Below are 21190 nucleotides of genomic sequence, written 5' to 3'. Positions count from 1 at the left end.
AAACTCTTACTAACACAGTTATGTAAGCAGAGCGGCAAGGACGCCGCTAGGAAGGAGGGGCAGCGTGTTACAGTCTATAGTTGGACTAGCGTAACTCCACCAGCAGTGCTCCACAATCTAGCTAAATTGGAACAAGGCACGTTTAGGGACTAGTTAGAGGACACAGAAGCAGCGCACCTGCCTAAGATTATAGAAGAATGCGCTGTCTAATAAGAAGGCAGGCTGCAAGTTTAGCAAGCTTAAGGGAGCTTAAGGAGCTCCCCTTAGCAGACTTACATAAACTCTACTAACTCCTCTTAGCACCCTAACACATGTATATAGTTCCTACATTAAACAACCTTTAGAAGGCGTGTTTAACATTTAGTTTATTTATTATATAAACTAAGTAGCATTTAGCTTTTTAAAGAGCTGTAATACTATTTATATATCTTGCACTATATATACCTCTAACCCTGTCCCACAAGGACTGTTTAACCCCAGCCTCCCTACTGCTGCACATAGGGCAAACCACGATCCAGTCACTCTATACCACCCTCCATTAGCCTAATAGCCTGTACGTAGGACTGTACACCCTACCGGATTGGCCCCTTCCATCCGTCCTACTTCCCCCCTAGGAATACCAGAAGACCCGAGTGCTTCCCGAAGCAAGGATTGTAACAGCCTTGTAGTTAACTGTGCCTACCTTGTTACACTATCCCCTCTCTTAATAGTCTTAGCTTCAAGATATAAGGCTAAGGATATATGTACTTTTCTTTAATTATAGCCTCTGCTATAATTTAAGCTAGAGTAATTACTAAGACTTAAACTCTTAACCTTTAAATAGCTTAAGTATTATGTAATAAGGTAGGCGCTCTGCCTGCTAAGTTAATACTATATACAACTTTCTCTAGTGTACTAAAAGGTACGCACAAGAACACTTAAGCTAAGTATTCTTATATAGTATAATATATATATAGATAATGCTAGAGCTAGCACTAGCACTAGGGGTTGTCTCTAGTCTAGCCTAAAGATCTATAAGCGAGAGAAGGCCACGTGGTTCACTATGCCTACCTTGTTATAAATATAGTGTTAAATTATTAATACTATTATAAAGATAGCGTAGAATCTAAAGCTTTTATATAGAGTAATATAAAATCAACAACTTTTAAACAACTTGTTGCGTTTTGCTAAAAGGTCAACCTCCTAGCTAGCACAGCAGAAGGATATATATAGACGGATAGCTGTACGCGACACAACTATTAAAAACAATAGCTCTTAGAATACATTTAAAGACTATATAAGCAAAGGCTACTTTTAATTAAAATATACTATGTAACTTTAGTACTAAAATAAATAGTAAGTTAGTAAAAAGCTTAAAGCTAAACTAGTTTTTTAAGTGTTACTAAGTTAACTTAGTATTAAAGTAAACTACTAATGTTAATAAAAAAAAGAGAGATAATTCTACTTTTAAATTTAATCTATATTTTAATATTTTAAAAAGTAAGATTAAGAAATATAATATCTCGCTAATATATATATACTAACGTATTCCACCACCGAACCCGCTAAACCACTGAACCTGACAAAATCTCTTAGCATTGCGAACACCACATATAAAACTCTAATTTTATTTACAACTAAATAAAGAACCTATGTACAACATGCCTACATCTAATTCTAGTGCTTCTTTTTTATCCTTTTTGCATGTACAAGCGTTGTGCCTAGTCTCCCTACAGTTCCCACAGCGCTGCAGAGCTAGTTAGGCTCTTTTTTAATTACTACTACTACAAGCCTTCTTTAACTGCTAAGCTACTACAGACGCCTTAGCAGCTACCTACACTGCTGTAGTCCTATACTCTATTGTGCCACCTTACTAGATCTGCTTTCTTTTACGCCTTTTATGCTTAGTTATGTCTGCTAATTGCTCTTTAAGCTCTTATACACACACCTTTATAAGTATATTTCTATGTAGCATCTTTTTAGCTTTTTTTATAAGCTGTAAAAAGCTTTCTTATGCTATTATTAGTAATTATATAAAGGAATTATGTATAAGCTTTAATTATAATCTAAATTTATATAAATTACTTAGGGTCTTTAATTACTATAGCGTTTTTAGTAGGGGTTCTAGTAGTAGGGTACACAGCTGCATGTTAAGATAATTAAGGACTACTTGCGTGTTAATAGAAACTAGTCTAGATGCCTTAAAAGCCTTTTTACAGTTATTATACATAAAAATGTCTAAAAATGTGTTTTTAAAGGCTAGAAAAAAGTGTTCTTTATTAACATACTACACACATTAGCGTGCTAAGTCTTATATATGCTAAGAGTACTTAAGCTTTAATAGCAAAAAGCACACTACATTAAGTAGCTAGAGAATATGCAATAAATGTATAAGCATATAAAGCGTAAAGATTTTTTATATAAAGCAATAATTTTTAAAATCCTAGTTTAAGTAGCTTTTATAGCTATCTAGTATAAGCAGCTTGTATACCCCTACTTAACACATCTTTATATGCTTATTAAAGTGCTTTAACTACTTAAAACTAAGCATATTATTTATCTAGCTATTCTTAGAGACTAATAGCTTTTAATTACGCAGTATTAATGTCTCTTTGTACTAGGCAGAGATGTGGACGCGTCCTTTATAGATAATAAATAGCAGGGTAGTGTAGCTAGCAGCGCAGATGCTCTAGATTATAGTAACCTATTTCTAGTTACCTAGCTGTGTAAGGACAGGCCTTATACATCTTTTTAAACTTATAACAACTTTTATAGTGCTAATTATGCCTATTTAAAAGCTAGTCTTGTTAAAGTTGTAGATATTATTATTATAAACACTATATTTTGCTATTATGTCTTATATAAGCTTAAACTACTTTATAATTAACTTTAGGTCTTTTTAGAGTATTCTTTAGTAGTTCTTTACTTAATTAAACGCTATCTTAAGCTCCTCTGTATAAGACATAAACTGTGTAGGCTAGTTTGTCCCTACTAGTGTCCTACTACACGCAGCTAATAGTTTATTTGCTATATCTACTACCTTACATAGCTAGGGCGCGAATCCTTATAAATTAAGGTTAAAGATATATTATATAATTATTTACTTTTTAGTTGCAGTAAGTTTCTAGTAATTTAGTTATATAGTAGGTTAAAACATAATTCTATTAAGCTAAGTAGTAAGCTACTAATAAGGCACATTAAAAGCTACTGCAGCTTATTATACATATTTAAATTAGTGTAAGTAGTAGGCCTAGAGCGCAAGGACAATTTTGCCTTCTTGCTAAGTTAGTATAGTCTTGTGTTGTTTAGACATCGCGTCTTGTACGTAGTGTTCGCAATGCTAAGAGATTTTGTCGGGTTCAGTGGTTTGGCGGGTTCAGTGGTGGAATACGTTATATATAATAAAAAGCTTCTTAATTAAAGTGTTTTTAAAAATAAAGCAAATATTCTTCTATTAAAAGTATAAAAAAAGTAGAATTAAGAAGATGGTTTAGAATAGCAAAGATAGATAGATAATAATAATAATTACTTTTATGTATGCTAATTAGGTTTCTTTCTTTTTAAGCTTTATCTACTAAGTAGTAGTAAGTAATATTTAAGACTTATAGCTTTAGAACTTTAATTTTAAGATATATAAAGAATTTTTTACTTTATTTCTAAATAAATAAAGTAATAATAACTTTAACATTTAATATCTTATAATAATCTTTAACAAAGAAACTAAACTTAGAGTATAGTAGTAATACTAGCTTTTTATTTTTAATAGCTATAGATTTTATATAAACATAAAATTTATTAAATACTATAATAATAGTAAATTTTTTTAGCTATATATTTTTTTTATAATACTTATATACATTAGCTAACGTATTCCACCACTGAACCCGCTAAACTACTAAACCTGACAAAATCTCTTAGCATTGCAAACACTATGTACAAGACGCAATGTCTAAACAACACAAGACTATACTAACTTAGCAAGAAGGCAGAATTGTCCTTACGCTCTAGGCCTACTACTTATGCTAATTTAAATGTGTATAATAAGCTATAGTAGCTTTTAACGTGCTTTATTAGCAGCTTACTACTTAGCTTAACAGAATTACATTTTAACCTACTATATAACTAAATTACTAGAAACTTACTGTAACTAAAGAGTAAATAATTATATAATATATCTTTAACCTTAATTTATAAAGATTTACGCCTTAGCTGTGTAAGGTAGTAGATATAGCAAACAGACTATTAGCTGCGCGTAGTAAAATACTAGTAAGAATAAACTAGCCTATGTAGTTTATGTCTTATATAAAAAAGCTTAAGATAGTGTTTAATTAAGTAAAAGACTACTAGAGAATACTCTAAAAAAACTTAAAGTTAATTATAAAGTAGTTTAAGCTTATATAAGATATAATAGCAAAATATAGTGTTTATAATAATAATATTTATAACTTTAATAAGACTAGCTTCTAAATAGGCATAATTAGCACTATAAAGGTTATTATAGGTTTAGAAAGATGTATAAGGCCTATTCTTATATAGCTAGGTAACTAGAAATAGGTTACTATAATCTAGAGCATCTGCGCTGCTAGCTACGCTACCCTGCTATTTATTATTTACAAAGGACGCGTCTACATCTCTGCCTAGTATAAGGAGATGTTAATACTATGTAATTAGAAGCTATTAGTCTCTAAAAATAGCTAGATAAATAATATACTTAGTCTTAAGTAGTTAAAGCACTTTAATAAGCATATAAAGATGTGTTAGGTAGAGGTATATAGGCTACTTATACTAGATAGCTATAAGAGCTACCTAAACTAAGATTTTAAGAATTATTACTTTATATAAAAGATTCTTACGCTCTATATGCCTACACATTTATTGCATATTCTCTAGCTACTTAATGTAGTGTGCTTTTTGCTGTTAAAGCTTAAGTACTTTTAGTATATATAAGACTTAGCACACTAATGTGTGTAGCATGTTAATAAAAAACACTTTTTTTTAGCTTTTAAAAACATATTTTTAGATGTTTTTATGTACAATAACTATAAAAAGGCTTTTAAGGCATTTAGACTAGTTCCTATTAACACGCAGGTAGTCCTTAATTATCTTAACATGCGGCTGCGTACCCTACTACTAGGACCCCTACTAGAAACGCTATAGCAATTAAAGACCCTAAGTAATTTATATAAATTTAGATTATAATTAAAGCTTATATATAATTTCTTTATATAATTACTAATAACAGCATAAGAAAGCTTTTTACAGCTTATAAAAAAAGCTAAAAAGATGCTACATAAAAATATACTTATAAAGGCGCGTGTATAAGAGCTTAAAAAGTAATTAGCAGACATAACTAAGCGCAAGGGGCGTAAAAAAAAGCAGATCTAGTAAGGTAGCATAATAGAGTATAAGACTACAGCAGTGTAGGTAGCTGCTAAGGCGTCTGTAGTAGCTTAGTAGTTAAAGAAGGCTTGTAGTAGTAGTAATTAAAAAAGAGCCTAACTAGCTCTGCAGCGCTATAGAAACTATAGGGAGACTAGGCACAACACTTATACGTGTAAAAAGGATAAAGAAGAAGCACTAGAATTAAATGCAGGCATGTTGTACATAAGTTCTTTATTTAGTTGTGAATAAAATTAGAGTTTTGTATGTGGTGTTTGCAATGCTAAGAGATTTTGTTAGGTTTAGTGGTTTAGCGGGTTTAGTGGTGGAATACGTTACTTAATGTCTACTTATTTAAGCCTTTTTTATATGCTTATACTTATATAATAGTATAGTTTAAAAAATTCTTTTACATGTTATAAGTACTGTAAAAAATAGTACTATACTCTATAAGCAAGTTGCTTACACACCTAAGTTACTTACTTTTACTAAGACTCTACTAAACTACTCTTTCTATACTAATGCATTTCTAATAACACTACTTAGACATGCTAAAGAACATTAAATATAGCTTATACTTTAAGCTTTTAAATAAAACGCAACACACTTAAAGTAATATGCTGCAGCTATGTATAAGGTCTTTTAAAAAATCCTAAATAACTAACAAACTAAATAACTTTTATTAGCTAATTCTATAGCTAACTTATAAAGGCTAAGTAATAATAAAAAGTAAGTAATTATTAAGTATATACTTAAGCTATATATGTAAGAATTCTCCTCTTAGCTAGTAGCTGTAGCTTATATAGCTAATTCTTTACACACGAAGTATAATCTAGGCTATATTAGCATAAACTAGCTTAGTATGTGTTGCGTTTTACTAAAAAGTTAACCTTCTAGCTAGTACAGCAGAAGGATATATATAGATAGATAGCTGTATAAAACACACTCTATAGCTTAAACAATAGAACAAGAGAGGTAAAACAACCTTAACACACTCTTCTAGCCTAAGCAACAGGATTTAGAGACAGATCTAAATACAAAGTAGCCTTTATAATAAGTGCACTGTAAGGACGGAGCTCTGTACCACTACGCTAATACAACTAAATAGGTGCGAATAATTAACCAACAGTTAATTATTGCGTACAGAATAGTATATATACCCGTCGCACGTAAGCACCATCTCAGCCTTACATGCACTGCTTAAATGCTCTTTGCTAAGTGTAGGAATTAAACACACAGTGCTTAGAAATAATGCAATCTTATTAGTAAAGTAAGGGTGCAAAAGTTTTTGTGCGCTAACTATCTACATTACACTGCAAACTAGGCTTATAACTGTTGCGTTTTGCTAAAAGGTTAATCTCCTAGCTAGCACAGCAGAAGGATATATATAAACAGATAGCTGTATTCAACAGTATGTTTATAAAGTGTTATCTAAAGCTTAAAGTAAAGTATAAGTATAAGAATAACTATAAAAAAGCTTTTTATAAGAATTTTAAAGTAATTCAAAGCTAGTTTAGCCTTATAGAGAATATTAAAGCTTAGTATAGCATCTAGAATAATAACATGTACAACTTTAATAAGATAGGCTTTATAATAAGCTAGATATTTACTAACTATACTTATACTTAAAACTTTACTTTAAGCTTTAGATAATGCTTTATAAACATACCAGGCTAGTTTATGCTAACATAGCCTAGATTATGCTTAGCGTGTAAAGAATTAGCTATATTAGCTACAGCTACTAGCTAAGAGGAAAATCCTTACGCATATAGCTTAAGTATGTACTTAATAATTAACGTACCTAACAGGTTAGCCGGCCACACAGGTTGGCCGGCCACTTTTGCCAAGCCCCTACTAAACTCTACCTATCTACATAATGCCTTAATAACAACACTAGATTAAATCTTCTAAAGAACGTTAGATACAGCTTGCTCTTTAGGCTCTTAAATAAGACTTAAAACTCTCCTTGCAACGTGCTGCAGCTATCTATAATGTCTTTTACACAACACTAAGCAATTAACGCGCTAGACAGCCTTTATAAGCAGAATGCTAGCCTAAATTAAGGAATCTAACTAAGCTTAAAAAGGAGGTAGTTGTTAAGTACATACTTAAGCTTATTACGCGCAGATTTCCCTCTAGGCTTGCAGCTATAGCTAATATAGCTAATTCCTTGCCTACAGAGCGCAATCTAGGCCAGGTTAGCTTAAACTAGACTAGTATGTAGGTTAAGCACTGCCCTAAGTTTACAATAAAGTTTAATTATAAGTATAATTACAAGAGAGCACTTTACAAGGATCTAGAGGTTATCTAGGGCTAGTTTTGCCTAGTAGCTAACATAAAAGCTAAGTACAGTATCTAGGATAAAGACAGGTATAACTTTAACAAGTTAGGCTTTATAATAGGCTAGATATTAACTAGAGCAGTTGTTACAGCTTTAAAAAGACAAGAACAGCTAAAGGCAATATAGTAAGGTAATAAGGAGTAGACAATAGTTATCTAGGGCATTAACACAATAGGGTAGGCTATAAGATTATAAAGCTTTAAGCAGCAAATAAAGCTGCCACGCAACATAGATTACATAAAAGGAAGCAGATTTAGGCAGAAAAGACCTTAATAGTTAAGGATAGAGCTTGTCTAACTACTCTAAAGGAGTTTAGAGCGCGTAGTAATAGGAAGAAGCTAAAGACGCAGGTGCGCGCTAAAGGAGGTAAGCTAAGTTAAAGGCAATGCAGGCAGTGCAATTAGACTAGGCATAACTTGCGTACGTGTAAGCAAGTAGTAGAAGTAGACTCTAAATAATATCTTGTGTTGTATTACTTTATACAGGGCCAAAGTAGGCTGTTTTGCGAGAGAATGGGGTGGTTTTAGTGGGGGCTTGGCAAAAGTGGCCGGCCAACCCGTGTGGCCGGCCAACCCGTTAGGTACGTTACCTACTTTTTAATATTACCTAGCTTTTATAAGTTAGCTGCAAAATTAGCTTATAAAAGTTATTTAGTAACGTACTTCATAGGCAAGTTGCTTACACACCTAAGTTGCTTACTTTTGCTAAGACCCTACTACACTACTCTTTCTATACTAATGCATTTCTAATAACACTACTTAAATGTGTTAAAGGAACATTAGATGCACCTTACGCTTTAAGCTTTTAAATAAAACATAACACTTTCTAAGTAACACGCTGCAGCTATCTATAAAGTCCCTTAAAAGATAATAAGCAACTAATATGCTAGACAACCTTTCTAAGCTAATTATATAGCTAACTTATAGAAGCTAGATAATAATAAAAAGTAGGTAATTATTTAGCACATACTTAAGCTAGATGCGCAAGGATTTCCCCCCTAGCTAGCAGCTATAGCTAATATAGCTAATTCTTTGCGCGCTAAGCATAATTGTCAGATTGAAGCACTGTTTCTAGGCTTCCTGAGATGAATGATGGGTTTTGATATAATGTATGGGATGATTGATTGATTGTATTGATTGTGTTCATTTATCGATCCTTTTTCTGCTCTACTTGTGTTGCTCGGCTTTTTGTTCTGCCGATCCGAGTCCCTCGCGCACTAGCCCTATGCGCGACCAGCTTGCAACATGCTGCAATTTGCTGCAATTTGCTGCAACATGCTGCAAAATGCTGCAATTTGCTGCAATTTGCTGCAACATGCTGCAAAATGCTGCAATTTGCTGCAACATGCTGTAAAATGCTGCAATTTGCTGCAACATGCTGTAAAATGCTGCAATTTGCTGCAACATGCTGTAAAATGCTGCAATTTGCTGCAACATGCTGCAAAATGCTGCAATTTGCAGCAACATACTGTTCGAGCTTATTGCTCGTACTATGTAGCAGCTTTCGTCAAACGTTCCTCCTGTCTTGACAGTAGGTGCGCATATCTGACAATAATATAAGCTATATTAGCATAAACTAGCCTAATATGTTTATTAAGTGTTACTTAAAGCTTAAAGTAAAGTTTAAGTGTAAGTGTAACAGCGCAGGCAAGACAATAGGTCTAAATGCGGTGGGAATCCACTTAGAGGCATATGGGAGTGCGTGGGGACTCTGAACCTGGGAATGCCATTAACACCTATAGGCCTTGTACGAAAGGATATCAGAAAACTACCAAGCTAGCTACGGGGGCGAGGTGCGACTAAATACATAAGGGAATAGAGGTAACTGCAGGGGACTAGGTTGAGTCATGGTTGGGGCCGATACAGGGACCCTTTGGATAGGATCTGAGCGACCTAAGATAGAACAATTTGTAGAATTGTTACAGTAAGTATAACTATAAAAAAGCTTTTTATAAAGATCTTATAGTAATTTCAAGCTAGTTTAACTTTATAAAGAATATTAAAGCTAAGTATAGCATTTAAAATAATAACACATATAACTTTAACAAAATAGAATTTATAATAGGCTAGATATCTACTAGAGCAGTTATTATAAGTTTAGAGAGATAAGAACAGCTAAAAGTAGTCTAGCTAGGCAACTAGAAGTAGACAACAGCTATTTAGGGCATTAATGCTAAAAAGTAGGCTATTCTACTTTTTATTATCTTTTAAGGTAGTAACTACCTTTTAAACTAGTACAAAAAGAAAAATCTACTCTAGAATTAAGTTATTATAATCTCTAAGTGCAGCTAGACTACTAATTAGCTTAGTCTAGACTAGTTAAAGCACTTTAATGCGCATATAAAGAAGCGTACTGTTAGCAGCTACTGTCTGCTAGTTATTAATAGCTATAAGAGCTATAACTTACTTTATTTTTAGTAATACTATAAAAATAATAAGATTATTACTATTTATATACCTTTTTACTTATTACACCTTTTATAGCTACTTAATGTGGGTTGTTTTACTCCTTTAAAAAAGGTGTATAAGTGCTAAGCTAAAAACCTTATACGCAACTAGATTACTTATATTATAAAAATAAAGTTTTTACTATACTTTAAAGTAGCCTATAATGCTATAATTACTTTTAGTAATATCTAAAAAGAGTTTTAAAGCGCTAGATAAGCTTCTTTTAACCTATAATAGGTTATAATAGGCATTAATGTAAAGTTGCGCACTCTATTACTACTATTACTTATATATAATAAGCCTTAGCAGTTGTAAACCCTAAGCAATACTCTAAAACTTAGGTTATAATTAATGCTTATAAAGATAAAAATTTAAAAGTATATAAATAGTTTACTAACTTCTATAGTTAAGGTGTTTAAAAAGGTTTTAAAAAGGGTAGTAATAATTACGCATAAGCTAGTGTTAGTGTAATAGAAAATTACTAAGCTTTAAGCAGCTAATAAGGCTGCTACATAACATAAGTTACATAAAAAAAAGCAAATTAAGGTAAAAAAGACCTTAATAATTTAGAAAGGCCTACGCTTAATGTCACGATTGTGCACAAGTAAGGTTATAGAGCTTCACAGAGGTCTAGTTTAATTACTACGTGAGGTATCATGGTAGGTACAAGACGTTGTGTGAGGAACAGGAAGGTTTAGAAGAAAATTAGTAATTAAATACTTAGCTTAGAAGTCTAAGCGCTTTAAGTATAAATTAAGCTTATTTTAGGTTTAGTTAGTGTTAAGGCAGTTTATGCTTAAGTTTATGTCTATGTTGTGTTGTGTTTATGTTAGACGTGCACTAATAATACTCTAGTACACATCTAATACAGTTATGTCTAGGATCTAGGGAGGATACTGTAACAGTACCCCCCCTCTTATTAGGAAGGGAATCCTTTACATTAGTAGTTCTAGCATTAAGTTGTCTTTATTAGGGTACAGGTTTAGTTTAGATAGGTATTAGGTGTAGAATTAGGTTACTGCAGAGTTCTCTTGCAGGGCTTCTGCAGGTTCCTACAACAGTTTATTATATCTAGTCTATTTTATAAAGTATTTATAAATATGTTTCTTTTTATTAAACTAGATCTATTTAACATCTTCTATAACATATTCTAGTTTATTATTTATAATAATAGGTTTAGGTAGCAGGTTTAGCTGTCTAAGTAGATAGTTAGATTTAGAGGCTGCTTAGCGCAGCAATAATACATAGAACATAGGGTGTATCTTTATGCTGTTAGGTAGAATTAATTAGTAAGTGTGTAATAAAACTATATAAGCTACTATAAAAAAGCTAAGGTTCTTCTAATTAAGTTTTTTTAATTATTAGTTTATTTAGATATTTCTAGCGTCTAGCTAGACCTTCTTGCCAGCTGCATACACAGGGGTAGAGGTTTAAGATTAGTTTACGTACTCTTATTAAAAAGCTTAAGCCTATATAAGCTTTTTATAAACATATTTAGATATATTTTAGATTTTATTAATAAGTCTATTTATATCTATTACTTGTATAAATTAATAAGTTAGTTAGGGAGTATTTAAAAGTAGTTTAAATCTTATTTAAAAGTAGTTTAAATCTTATTTAAAAGTAGTATTTATAGTTTGCTAAAAATAGGGATACTTATGTTAATTTAGATGTTATGTTATTAGCTTTAAACTATGCTGTAGCTAACTATTTTACTTAGTTATCCTACTAGTAGTTTGTGTATACTTATAGAACTTATTTTATTACAGTGTTTATATTTTTAGTCTAGCTGTTAGTCTCTAGGTAAAAAGCTGTAGATAAATAAGAGATAATTTAAAGCTATTTATAGAGTTTGTTCTAGAAGGCTAAGACAAACTGCGTACCTCTATCTAATATAATTATATTAGGCAGGCTATAGTAAACTTATACATATTAGTAGAATAACTAGGCTATATTAGGGGCAGTTATAGAGGAACATAGTATTAAGTGTTAATACTTAGTTAAGCAATTAACAACTACTATAATATTTATGTACCCTTTAGATAGAGGTAGGTCTATAATAAAATTAATTAATATATTTTTTTAAGCTTATTTAGAGATTAGGAGTAGTTTAAGTAGGCTATTATACTTTTTTTAAAAGGCCTTTACTTTACAGTAAGTATAGCAACATAATATGTATTAGCGTACAGTATAGAACATGCGGGGCTAGTAGTACTCTCTTTGTAGTAGGTTAAGAGTCTTTCCTCTGCCTAGGTGTTTTTTAATAGGTAAGTTGTGTATAATTTAGAGTAGTTTAATTCTTAGTTTATTAGAATTAAAGATTATAAGTTAGTTATAGTAATATAGCTTACTATTTTAGTTTTTATAGTTAGCTAGTGTTACCTTTTTTAACTAACTAGCGCTGTTTTAAAGCAGGTCTAAGGTTTCTTAGATAAATTTATTATTTAAATACTTATTAGTAATAATCTAATTAATTATCTAATTTATTTTATTTAGGTTAAGGTCTAAAAATAGCTTAAGTTAAAGTAAAGTTTAGTGTTAAGCCTTTTACACTTTTTTTTAAGTAGGAATGTTTTAGGATTGCCTTATAAGGGCATCTAGTTTCCCTTTATTTTAACTAAGATAATAAGTAATCTTAAAATTAAAATAAAATAAGTATTTAAACTAACAAGCTTATTAGTAGCTAAGTTGTTTTATAGTTGCAAAGTACTATAAGTTTTTATAGTTAGATAGAACCTATATTAGATGCGCTACACTTTCTAGTTTAAGTTGCTATTATTTAAAGCAGTGTACTATAGCAAGTAATTTTTTGTTATAGATTTTATAATTACTTTTTATAAAACTTATTCTTTTTAAGAAGTATGTAATAGGCTTAATAGTTCTATCTAGCTTAGTCTAGAAAAGAACTTCTACTACTATATAGTCTAAGGCATTAGCTTCTATAAGTATTAGTAGTTTAAAGTTAAAGTAGCAGAGTATTAAAGCATTAGTAAAGGCTTTTTTTTAGCTAGTTAAAGGACTATTAGTAATTTAGGTTAAAGTTAAATTAAATTTTTTTTTTAGTAAGTGTAATTATAAAGCTTACTTACTATAAAAAGTTATTAATAAATTATTAGTAAAAGTTAGTAAATTCTATAAAAGCTTAAACATTTTTTATATTTTTTAAGTATTACTAATCTAGCATAGTCTAAACTTTAATAGGGTCTATTTAGATGCTATTTATAGAGATTACATATTTTAAATATGTAACCTTTAATTAGTAGAACTTACATTTGTCTATGTTAAGTTACAGACCTACTTCTTCTATAGCCTTTAGCACTAGGCGTACATGCTGTTTATGCTTTAAAAGGCTATTACTGTAGATTAGAATATTATTAATATACATAGTGCAGAACATGTCTAGGTAGGGTTAGAGCAAGTTATTTATAAAATGTTAAAAAGTACTAGGCGTGTTAGCTAAGCTAAAGGGCATTACTAGGTACTTAAATAGTCTATATTAGGTCTAAAACACTGTTAGCTACTTATTACCTTTTACTATTCTTAGCTTATTAAAGGCAGTAATAATATTTAACTTTATAAAATACTTTACTTTACTTAGTTAGCTTAGGGTTTTCTGTAAAAAAGAAATTAAGTATTAGTTTTTAATAGTAATAGTGTTTAGTCTTTAGTAGTTAACATAAAATTAAAGCCTACCTCTAGGTTTCTTTATAAATAGTATAAGTAACACTACTAGTAAGAAGCTAGCTTAAATAAACTTTTTTTCTAAGTTCTTATTAAAGTATTTTTAAAGCACTTTTAATTTGTTTAGTAACATTCTATATAGTAGCTTATAACTAGGTTATTTACTAGGCTTAAAGGTTATCTAGTAATTATATAGATATTATATTAAAAGCTTATTAAACTTATTTTAAAAGAAAACATGTAATAAGTTATAGTAGTCTTAAGAGACTATTATTTTTAAGTTAGTGCGTTTTTAAGAAGCTAAAGCTTAGTCTATATTAGAAATTATAACTATGTAGATTTTATAATCTAGTTATTAAGCTAGGGTTATAAATAGGGCAGGTTCTATGTAGCAGATGTCTATTTACTGTTTAAGTCCTAGTTTATGTCTAAATTAAGTAAGTAAAGATTTCTTAAAAGCTTTTTTTTTTTTAAGTTTAAGTAGTTATTAAATTATTGTACATAGCCTATTTTAGTAAAAGGCCTAGCTTGTTAGCCTTACTTAGGTAGTTCTTCTCTAGGTTATTAAAAAGTAAGTCTAGAGACCTTCTATATTAAGTGCTACTTAAGTGTTGTTTAGGTGTAAGCATAAGCATACATTTTAGTATTAAAAAGAGTTAAAGTTTAGAACTTACTCTTAGTAATTAAAAGCAACCTTATGCTAATACAGCTATAGTTATCCTAAGATTAAGTTATAACATTTTATGTTTATTACATAAAGCTTAATCTGCTCTTTATAGTGTTAGTAGGTAATTATAACAGTTGTAGTATAAAAAATAAAACCTCTTTTAAGTTATTTTCTATTAAATCTAGTTAGGTAAATTATTTAGGTAAGTAGTGTTAATTAAAGATTTAGTTTACATGCTAGTTTTCTATTAATGTAACTTATGCTATTTACTTTTAAGTTAATAAAAGCTTATATTAAAGCTAATATAGTTTTTTATTATAAATATATAAAAATATTAACTTAGTACTTCTAGTTATTAGTAGGGGACTTAGCCTATAAGTTAGTAAAGATCTAGTGTTAAATTAGTCCTAAGAGGTAACTTAGCCCTAAGACAAGCCTTTTTACAGGCTTCTACTGCTATAGCTGCAGCTATGTTAAAAGTAGCAAGAAAGATTAGAGCTTAAATATAAGTTAAAGCTTTTATAAAAATAAGATTAAAATAGTAAGAATCTTTAATAAGTGCTAGCAGCGCTACTTGCATAGACTTAAAAAAAGAGAATAAAGTAGTTTTAAAAAATATAACTATACTTACTACACTTAAAGCATTAACTTTTTTTTTATAATCTTTATGCTCTTTAAAACTAACTAAAGCATAATTTAAATTAATTTTTATTATGTTAAGGTCTTTATTTATAACTGCGCTAGTTTAGAGGTGTATTAGGGCTTGTATAGAGAGAAACCTTATGTTATTATTATAGGTAGTAATTAGGTTTACATACACATTAAGGTTGTTTAAAAGGGGTTCTTCTACTATAGCGTGTTACAGTTTAGTTAAGAGGGAGTTATATAGAGCTATAATTAGACCTATCTTATTTAGGCCTATATTAGATGTAAGTTAGTAGAACTTAGTAAAGTATAAAGTAAAGCTTTTTCTTTTTTATTATAAAGTGTTTAAGCAACTTAGGGCTATTAACTTTTTATTTAAGTCTTTATAAGTTACTTATAAAAACACTATAAATTAATCTAAGTTAATAATATCTTTATTTATTAGTAAGTTAATTAAGGCTGTTATGTTATAGTTAAGTTAAGAGTAGGCATATAGTAACTAGAAGTGTTTAAAAAAAAATTAGTTTATAATTTCTTTAAGTTTATATTAGAGCTTATGTAGAAAGAAAAGTAGGTCTTTCTATTTTTTATTAAACAGTAGGGGATTAGGAAGTTAGTTAGATTTTATTACTAAGTTAAAAAAGTTACAGGTTGTAGGTAGTGTTAAGCAGAAAAAAGTTAAGCTATCTTTAGATAAGCTTTAAAGCTAGTAAGTTCTTAGTTTTTACTACTATAACAGAAGTTAAGGCAGAAATAGACTACTTAATAATATAAAGCTATTCTTTAAAGTTCTTTTAAAAAGCTTTAAAGCTTATAATATAGCAGCTTTTTTATAAAGTAAGTGCTTTTTAGAAGGCTTTTTAGCTTACTCTAATAGCTTAAAGTTATGTAAGTACTAAGCTTATTAAATTAAATTTAGAGGCTATTCTTAGCTAGAGTTTTAACACAACATAATATTATAATTATGCATAAGTAAGGTTATAAAGCTTTATAAAAGTCTAGTTTAATTACTATGTAAGGTATTATAGTAAGTATAAGATGTTATGTAAGAAACAGAAAAGTTTAAAAGAAAATTAGTAATTAAATACTTAGCTTAGAAGTCTAAGCGCTTTAGGTATAAATTAAGCCTGTTCTAGGTTTAGTTAGTGTTAAGGCGGTTTATGCTTAAGTTTATGTCTGTGTTGTGTTGTGTTTGTGTCAGACGTGCACTAATAATACTCTAGTACGCATCTAATACAGTTATGTCTGGGATCCGGGGAGGATACCGTGACACTTAACAGCTTTAAAGAAGTTTAAAGCGCGCAGTAACAGAAAGAAGGCAAAGAAGCAGGTGCAAGCTAAAGTAGGTAAGCTATCCTAAAGGCGCTGCAGATAGTGCAATTAGACTAGGCATAACACGCAAATGTGTAAGCAAGAAGCAGAAGTAGTATCTAAATAATATTCTAGGCTGTACTGTACTATATAGTGCTAGAGCAGGTTGTTATAGGCTATAATAGAGTTTGTTAGGGTAGGGTCTTGGCAAAAGTGAGCGACTCAGGTGTGTGAGCAACTCGCCTATAAAGTATGTTATATTAGTTATTTATTATCTTTTAAAAAACTCTATACATAGCTATAGTATATTACTTTAAGTGTGTTATGTTTTATTTAAAAGCCTAGAGTGTAGGCTATATCTAATGTTCTTTTAGCACATCTAAGTAGTGTTGTTAGGAATGCATTAGTATAAAAAAAAGTAGTTTAGTAAGGTTTTAGTAAAAGTAAGTAACTTAGGTGTGTAAGCAACTTGCCTGTAGAGTATGTTATAACTTTAAGGCTAAAAGTTTTCTTTTTAGAAAAAGCTTAAGGTTAGTGCTAACAGCTAAAAATTTTTAGAGAAAGATTACTAAGGTTTTAACATTAGTTTTTAATAATAAATATAACTTTAAAGCGTAGTAGCTTTTATTAATAACTTACTTACTATTTATATAAAACATTTTCTTAAAACTAAAGGTTTACAACTTTAAAAAAGCACTAGTTAATAAGAAAAAGTAGTTGTAAAAGGGTAAAGATTCTTAGCTTTAACTTTTTTTTAAATTTACATAGTAAACTAATTTTTTAAAGCTTAAATAAAGTCTAGTAAACTTATAAGCATAAAATAAAAGTAGTAAAAGTAAAAAGACTTTAAAAATAAAAAATACTAGGTATAAAGCTATGAAAAAGTAAATAAAAAGTAAGATATTAAAAAACTGCATATAAAGGTTACTGCAAAGAATATCTAACTTTAAAAGTAAACTTAGAAGTAGTAGAAGAAAAAGAACAACAAGTAAGCTAGATTAGCAGCTGCGCAGCTCCTAAAGAACATCTAATATGCTAAATAGGCTTAAAAAAAATAAGAGAATAGTAGTCTCTTAGTCCTTAGAATAATAGTAGTAATAAGAAATTAGTTGTAGGGGTTATTACTCTCTCTAGCTAACAAATTGCTAAGGGCAACAGATTAACCTTCCTACTAGGTATTGCAACTTGATAATAATGTAGTTTTGTTTACTATACCTTATTGCCTATTACTCTATAAAAGGTTGTGATAATTTAAGTTATATTAGGCTCTAGAGCTTTAAATCTCTGTGAAGATGTTGGCTGAAATCCGTTCGCTAGGTGAGGCCGTGCGTCAAGCGAGGAAAACGGATATGTGCCCTAATCCTTCGGCCTTCGGGCCTTCCCATCTGCCCCACCCCTGCATACTATTCCTGCACCTTATCCACCAGGATTATCACCGACGGACGTCGGGCATACCAGACAACAAGCTGCTCATTATCAGCAGTACTCCAGGCGCACCTAGCATTCGCCTTACAATGATAATCATGTTCAGGTCTAGAGCCACTGTAAACTGTATGCTTTTAAGAATATTTTCAATACTTACAGTCATTCCACCTCGAGCCTGATGCCATGACAACCCTGAACAGAGTGAGGATGAACGCACCGAGTAAGAGACATGTGACTGATATGTGTCCAAGGAAAGGTTGATTTGATGGCCCCCACGGGTGGCGTATCATAATGGGCAGCAAGTGGGGAGGTATGTAAACAAATGTGATACAGGTAGGAGGACTTGAGCGGAAATAGTAGCGGACATGAGAGAGAGAGAGAGGGCCGGATGGTTGATATACATATACTGATTAACACCACAATCGACTTAGACTAACGCCGGAAGAACCAATTTTTCCACTTCACGAGGCGGGGTGTTTTGGCAATGAAAATTGTCTCAGCTCCCAGCAGTCGTTACCGACGAAGATGGCAGTGGTACGCATTCTCACTGATCTGTAAATGCGATGGGAACCCTTAACGTTGTTGCTTCGGACTCCGTAGATATATTGTCTACCAGCCTCTCTAGAGGGGCGATAAACTAGAGACATCGTATGTGTATTATTCCTGGGCATATGTTTCAGAGACCACGCCGCAACAAGGGGCCCAATTTGGAGAAGTAAGGCGGCGTAGCAGCGTCAAAACAACTAGAAACAGGAGTAGTACATGTTGTAGCGCTGATAGTTTATAAGTTCGAAGTGTAGTCTTCCCTAGACGGCCAAACCTTCTCACCACAAGTTTTTTCAAGCGCACCGTCGTTTTCCAAGATGTTGGTAGATATCAATAGTATATCTACGGCGACATTTGTATGGCTGATTCAGCGGCTTAGCGAGATTTTTGCTGGTAGAGGGGACCGTGCGCTCATTAACTTCCAGTATCCACCCATGTCTATTGCCCACCCTCCATGGGCAATATCTACGCCGCCACATGTGCAAATAGCCTGATTTTTAGTCTTATAATAGCTGCCAGGCTGCTCTAGCTTTAAAGCGCTGCAGAGCTGCATTATAATTGCTATTACGTTGCTAGGAACGCACTGTATGGCTGCTAGGTACCTCTCTATAAATGTCACAGTGTGACAGAAGTATACTGTGCTCGCACAGTATCCTAACAATGCAGTAAATTGCAGAATAATGTATTAAATTACAACAAGAAGCAGCAAATTGCAGAATAATGCAGCAAATTGCAATAAAACACAGCAAATTGCAGAATAATGCAGTAAATTGCAACAAAACGCAGCATATTGCAGAATAATATAGTAAATTATAGAACAATGCAGCAAATTGCAATAAGACGCAGCATATTATAGAACAATGCAGCAAATTACAACAAGTTATAGCAAATTACAGAATAATGCAGAATAGAATTTTTGCTTAGCAGCTATAACTATCTAAACACTAATTAATTAACTTTTATAACAATAACTATATACAATACTAGGACTACAAAACTAGGGGCAATTGCTCTCCTTCTAAGCAACTCTAAGATGCTTGCAGAGCTAGTCTAGCAAGACCCTCTGCTGCTGCTGCTGCTGGCTCACCTGCCACATAGCCGCCTCCTCGCTAGTCCTCTGCGCCTGCGTAATGCGCCTAATCTCCTTAATAACCTTAAGCTGCAGAGAGTACTACTACAGCTTGCTCTAACAACCTAACCTCTACTTGTTCCCCTAGCGCCTGTCTAGCTTAGCAATAGAAGGCTGGCCCTGCAGGCCTACTGTCCATTCGCGCTAGAGATCCTCCACAGTCCTCACAGCGCGCCACATGCGATGCTTTAGTGCAGGTTCTAGCTCAGGCGCCAGCTCAAGCGCTGCTGGCAGAGGCGATAGGCTAGGCGAGCGCGCAGACGGCGTAGGCGCGATGCTGGCCTAGGCAGAGGTATACCTGCTTGAATCTACGTCTGCCAGCGACGGCGGCGCAGCTGCTGTGTGCCTGAGTGGAGGTGGTGGCAGCAGCAGACCGCCCTGCGCCTGCGACGCCTCCAGGCGGAACATAAGGCTGCCAGACGTAAGCACCTGCAGCTGCTAAGACTGTAATCTTTGCAGCTTACGCACATAATTAAGCTCCTCCTTAAGCCAGAGTTGGCAACAATCAAGTCAATTAAGTCAAGGTGAATAGCTTGATTGATTAACAGATTTAGCGGCTTTTGCTTAACTTAATTAACTTAATAGCCCTAAAAAGGGCTAGCTTAATTAATTAACTTAACTTAATTAATAGCTTTACAGCGTAGTTACAGCGTATTAAATTAACTGTAGATATTGTAGATAGTCTTAAGCTCTTTAGGAGAGATACTGTTATTACAGGGACTGTTTAATGCTGTTATAGGCTTTAAGCTAAGGCGCTTCTAGCTACATAGTAATTATAAAGCAGATAGGAGATCTACCTTTATGCGTAATTATCTTATCTCTAATAAATTACCTAATTTAGAAAAGGTCCTCTTATAGTTAGTAGCTGTAGTAGGGATACTAAGGACTGTAAGGGCAAAGCGCAATAGGATAGAGTACTTGTCAGCCTTTCTAATCTAGTAGATAATTAGATTGCGTGTAAATAAAGACTTCTCTAGCATAGGTAACTTAATTATCTACTACTTAAACTTATTACAGCAAAGAGATAGGCGCGCGTTGTTACTTTATAGGGTAGCTCTTATAAAGTCTAACTAGCTCCTAGACAGCCTAGTACGCGCCTTCTTTAGTAGTAGCTCTAGCGTACTAATTAGAAAGGTGGCATCTTTAAACTCTGCCTATAAGTGTTAAAAGCTAACATAGCAATTATCTAGCTAGCCTTTGTAGGGGTAAGGCCCTACATAAAGCTCTTTATTATAATTATAAGGCACCTTTTACACCTTATCTATGTAGCCTTTTGTGCGCGGGTGGAGACAGCAGGCCGCGTAATATGCTAGGGTATCCTTTAACTTGTGCAGATACTTATAGATCTTTATATAGGCTATATTACAGGTAGCTTTTATGTAGTCCTTTAAAGCGTTAACATTGTTAAAGTTAACATTATTATATTAATAAAGCATATTATTAAGGGTAGTAGAAAGCTAGGTAAGCGTAAGTAGGACCTCTTATATTACTCCTAACATACTAGCTACACCCCTGCCCTTTATACAAATAGTAGCCTCTTTAAAGGGTTGTAAGATCTTGCAATACTCTGTAATTATTACTTAATTCTTTGTACTAAGGCTATCCTCTTAGATAAAGCAACGCTGCTTAAAATTAAGTAG

General features: G+C 32.1%; 3 protein-coding genes across 3 annotated transcripts; all 3 read right to left on the bottom strand.

Moving 5' to 3' along the window:
* Window positions 1-2092: 2092 nt before the first annotated feature.
* Window positions 2093-2266, bottom strand: BDR25DRAFT_169286 (uncharacterized protein; the record flags this gene model as incomplete). The annotated part of the gene is made up of 1 exon (XM_033684116.1): window positions 2093-2266. A coding segment is annotated over one exon (174 nt), but the record flags the coding sequence as incomplete, so codon positions are not given.
* A 15497-nt stretch (window positions 2267-17763) lies between these two features.
* Window positions 17764-18900, bottom strand: BDR25DRAFT_355227 (uncharacterized protein; the record flags this gene model as incomplete). Its single annotated transcript, XM_033695426.1, has 7 exons — window positions 17764-17827; window positions 17887-18067; window positions 18112-18281; window positions 18341-18427; window positions 18469-18512; window positions 18560-18695; window positions 18725-18900. The coding sequence occupies 7 exons, from the start codon at window positions 18898-18900 to the stop codon at window positions 17764-17766; spliced, it is 858 nt and encodes a 285-aa protein (XP_033547607.1).
* Window positions 18901-19678: 778 nt separating this feature from the next.
* BDR25DRAFT_355226 (uncharacterized protein) lies at window positions 19679-19958 on the bottom strand (the record flags this gene model as incomplete). Its single annotated transcript, XM_033695425.1, has 3 exons — window positions 19679-19694; window positions 19729-19794; window positions 19849-19958. 3 exons carry the CDS (start codon window positions 19956-19958, stop codon window positions 19679-19681), a joined length of 192 nt encoding a protein of 63 aa, XP_033547606.1.
* Between the last annotated feature and the right edge of the window lie 1232 nt (window positions 19959-21190).

This window comes from Lindgomyces ingoldianus (assembly GCF_010093535.1).
Source record: "Lindgomyces ingoldianus strain ATCC 200398 unplaced genomic scaffold BDR25scaffold_16, whole genome shotgun sequence".
NCBI lineage: Eukaryota > Fungi > Ascomycota > Dothideomycetes > Pleosporales > Lindgomycetaceae > Lindgomyces > Lindgomyces ingoldianus.
The sequence above is the reverse complement of the archived record's forward strand: the minus strand, read 5'-3'. Positions and strand labels throughout refer to the sequence as shown.